General features: G+C 42.5%; 1 protein-coding gene across 1 annotated transcript; it reads right to left on the bottom strand.

The window, feature by feature from the left end:
- Positions 1–601: 601 nt before the first annotated feature.
- Positions 602–3,686, bottom strand: BMP2 (bone morphogenetic protein 2). The gene is made up of 2 exons (XM_026844687.1): positions 3,491–3,686; positions 602–1,790 (listed from the first exon to the last, which is right to left on the bottom strand). The coding sequence occupies exons 1-2, from the start codon at positions 3,684–3,686 to the stop codon at positions 946–948; spliced, it is 1,041 nt and encodes a 346-aa protein (XP_026700488.1). The 3' UTR covers positions 602–945.
- Between the last annotated feature and the right edge of the window lie 246 nt (positions 3,687–3,932).

The raw sequence follows: 3,932 nt of genomic DNA, 5'->3' as shown, positions 1-3,932 counted from the left end.
AAGTGAGCTCTCATCTGAGGTGAGGAAGTATGCAATCCTTTTCCAACTGTTAAAGACAAGGGCCAGTACAAATAAGATACGTATTCCTCTTTAGCATACATAATCACAAATAAAAAAAAAGGATGACATTTTAGTTTTTATTATTTTATATTTGGCCAGGACTTTTAAAGGAAGGACTTTTAAAGGAAACATCAAACATTCACTTTTCTGTAGGTCTAGAAAGGATTCAGTCTTCCCCCACCCCCACCTCCCGTAGGATTTCTATTGGCCCTTCTTATATTCACACTGCAAATTAGTTGGGAATAGCAGTATTTATGCTAGATCAGCAACGTCTGGTTCTTATCCAAATGTTCCACCTAAAGAGGATGCCAGTTCTCATGGATTGGACAGCCCACCCTGCAGCATTCCTGAGAATTGTACAATATAATAATCTTGAAAGTCAGCAGAGTGGATTATCCACTTTTTTCTGGACTTGAACTTGTGACCTTAACAGTAGCACAGCAGAAAGCAAATGTGCTATGCACTTTGCCATAGTAACCTTCCATGTATTCTTTTCAACTTAAATACACACAATTGAAACAGCTACAATTTTGGAAAATTCTGTACAAACCCTATATTTTTTCTTTTTGATTACATATAAATACAAATTAGCTATTCTTCTAAAAAGTGGTTATAATAGTAAATAAATACAAAATAAGAATCTGACCATTATACTTCATGTGCTGGGGTTAAACCCATATAAAATGTACAACTAAAATACATTTAAAATCTTTAAAGGAATATTTCTCTGATTAAAATATTTGTTTTCCCAACTTTTTCGTAGACATAAATATATTTTCAAAATAGTTGTGTTTTTTTTCTTTCCATTTCATTACATAAATAAAGTCTTCATTGGGAATTTTTTTTTTTTTTTTTTTTTTGTATTTGTCTAATATATTTGCTGTGTCAGCGGCACCCACAACCCTCCACAACCATATCTTGATAGTTCTTTAATACAACTTTTTCATTTTCATCAAGGTAGAGCATGGAAATAGCACTCAGTTCTGTCGGCACACAGCAAGCCTTGGGGATTTTGGAATTCACTGAATTGACCAAAGTCTGAACAATGGCATGGTTTGTTGAGTTTAGATGATCTGCCAGCGGAAAAGGACATTCCCCATGGCAGTAAAAGGCACTATACCCCGGTGGGGCAACAATCCAGTCATTCCACCCCACATCATTGAAGTCCACATATAACGGATGCCTTTTGCAACTGTATTTGTGGCGTTTACGCTGTTTGTGTTTCGCTTGACGCTTTTCTCTTTTATGAAGCGGGTGTCCCTTGCCATCATGCCCAAACGTTACTAATAATGGCCTGAGCTGAGACCAGCTATCTTCATCCTGATGTAAAGACCTGCTAATCCTAACGTGCCTCTTGGAGGCACTGTTCTCTTTGTCCAAGTGAACCACCTCTACCACAAACCCATGATTAGGTTGTCCATGTGCAATCCACCTCAAAACAGCTGGCGTTACATCAAAACTTTCCCATTTACTTGCATTATGATGCACCAACCTGGTGTCCAAAAGTCTTGTGACAGGGTCCTTAGAGGTGGCTGTGGCTGGCTTTATAATTTCATAAATATTAATACGGTGATGGTAGCTGCTGTTGTTCTCAAAGGCTCCGTGCACCTGTTTCCGAAAAATCTGGAGTTCAGCTGAGGTGATAGACTCCTCATTAGGGATGGAAGTTAAATTAAAGAAGAAACGCCGTGCTGTTTTCCCACTTGTTTCTGGCAGTTCTTCCAAAACTTCTAATTTGATTAAACAGGGAAAATAAAAAAAAATAAAGAAAGGAAGAAAGAAAGAAAAAAAAATCAGGAACTGAGACAAGCAACCCAACTCCTCAGATAGTCTGCTGTTGGCAACTTTCAAATGACAGCTAATGCACGTGACATACGAGATCTGAAAGACTTCCAGGCACAAAATGCCATCCCCCTTGTCTTTCTGTTTATTTATGCAAGCATGTATAGCATGAAGTTAAGAACGCTTCATTCCTTGTTATGCGTTTTGATTGAATACTGGTGTCCTTTGCATTCCAGGTGGTTATAATAAGTGGCAAGAAACACGCAGCATTACTTTGGAATTCAAGGACATTAGTGAGAAAACTTAAGTGCTGTAGTTAGCCGGGGTCTGATGAGAATCCTTAAAACCAGTTGAGGACTTAGAGTAACTATTACACTTCTGCTTTGTTCAAGAATAAGGCTCTTAATGTCAGTCCCTTAAACTCCATTCTCAAAAATACTCCTCTGCAATTTAGGTGACTTATAGATCTTAAGGTATGGACTTTTGTATCTTAATTAGAGATGGTGAACTCAACATCTGTAACGGCACTTTATGAAGCATGCCCTAGGATTTACCCAAAAGGGCCATAAAGAACAGCAGGAAGGTTCAGCTGCTAAAAGAGGGATGGATGATAAAGGGATAACGAAACAGTCGCTTCTGAACAACAGGTTTTCAAAACCACAAAAAAAAAAAAAAAAATTTAAAGGTCACTAAACCCCAGACCGTTCTCAACTTTGCATCAACAAATAATTGAACAGAGCTTCAGAGGGAGTAAAATATATCTAGGGTTGCTAAGAAGTACATTGTTGCTACAGACATTGAAGAAATTAAAAGTATTTTTCAAAACAAATCTCTCTCTCAAATCATGGCTTTTAATTTGGTGCTAAGCATCCTGGAGAAACAATCACTTCCAAAGGGGAAGGCATAACTGTTCTCTTAGCAGTTCTTAGCCATGTAGCCATTCCCTGTTGAATCCAGCGAGACTTTTCACACAGGGGAAGGCTTGGCTTTACGGTATTTCAGGACCAGCCCCATATCTGTAAACATGCAGACATTCTGAGTGGTGACAAGACAAACTTCTGCTTTCAAGAAGCCACTAATACAGTGCGAGAACTCGGGGGGAAAAAATGGAGTCACATTGATTTTCTTCTACATTTGGTGAAAATTATAGAATATATGTCAAAACCAGCCTTTGCTGTAGCAGTATGACTACTTCAAATTGTGGATTTTTACATTTGCCTAAAAATGACAAACTTTGCCTTTTTGGCTCTGCTCTTGATCAGCCCCTTGCCAACCGCCCTCAGGTTTAATGTGAATGACCCGCGCACTGGCTTGTCCCCATTCACTGCTAGGTGTCTACTTTCCACACAGGGAAATGCAGACGAGGAGGACTTAAGTTTCATCCCTCACCTCCCTTTCCCACGATAAGGCTTTCCACTACGCAGCCCATCCACTCCTCTGAGGCCGCCTCCTTGATTCGTCAGAAACGTTAAACACTAACGGGAATTCTTTTCTCAACACAGTTTCCCATTAAAAGCATGGGAAAGCTGCGATTTTCGTTACTTCTACAGCAGGGCCACTGCACGCCAGTGCCAGAGACTAGCAGCCAGGAACAGTTACAACCTGGGGAAATGTTTCCCAAAGAGCACGCGAGCCACATGCACCCCACCGGCTTCCACGGGCCTATCCGTGCTGTGGCTAATGCCGCCGTCGCCGTTTGGGCTGTGGAAGCTGGGAAACGTACCCAGTTGCTCAGCGAGAGCCCATCCCGGGGGCTTCACCGCCTCGGTGGGCTGGGGCGAGGAGGGGATGCGGTGCTGCTGGACACCCGGGTCACCCGTGGGTGAGAGCCGGGACGTGGCCATGGGGCTTTTACCAGCCTGGGCGCTGGTATGGTGGGTCCGGGCTAATAGCTCCTCGACGGCGGGGCGAAGAAGCGCTTAAAGAGGCCGCGATCGATTGTTTCACTGATCTCTCACGGGGATTAGATAAGGATTAGGAACCTCGGCTGCGGCCCCGGCTCAGCCGCGCATTAGGGAGGTTTTCCTGCGCTTTAGCCTCGCCGCGGCCAAGCTACCTGTGGGGAGGTTTAAGCGCGGAGCCGCTCCGCC

The sequence above is a fragment of the Athene cunicularia genome, assembly GCF_003259725.1.
Source record: "Athene cunicularia isolate RWA chromosome 3 unlocalized genomic scaffold, athCun1 chr3_part1, whole genome shotgun sequence".
NCBI lineage: Eukaryota > Metazoa > Chordata > Aves > Strigiformes > Strigidae > Athene > Athene cunicularia.
Note: the sequence above shows the minus strand (reverse complement) of the source record. Positions and strands in the feature narration are given on the sequence as shown.

Bases quoted from the DNA above. Each gene is read 5' to 3' on its own strand.
- BMP2 (XM_026844687.1), bottom strand. From the start codon at position 3,686: ATGGCCACGTCCCGGCTCTCACCCACGGGTGACCCGGGTGTCCAGCAG. The intron at 1,791-3,490 runs GTGGGGTGCATG...TAATCAAATTAG, and splicing joins GGATAGGCCCGTGGAAGCCG to AAGTTTTGGAAGAACTGCCA.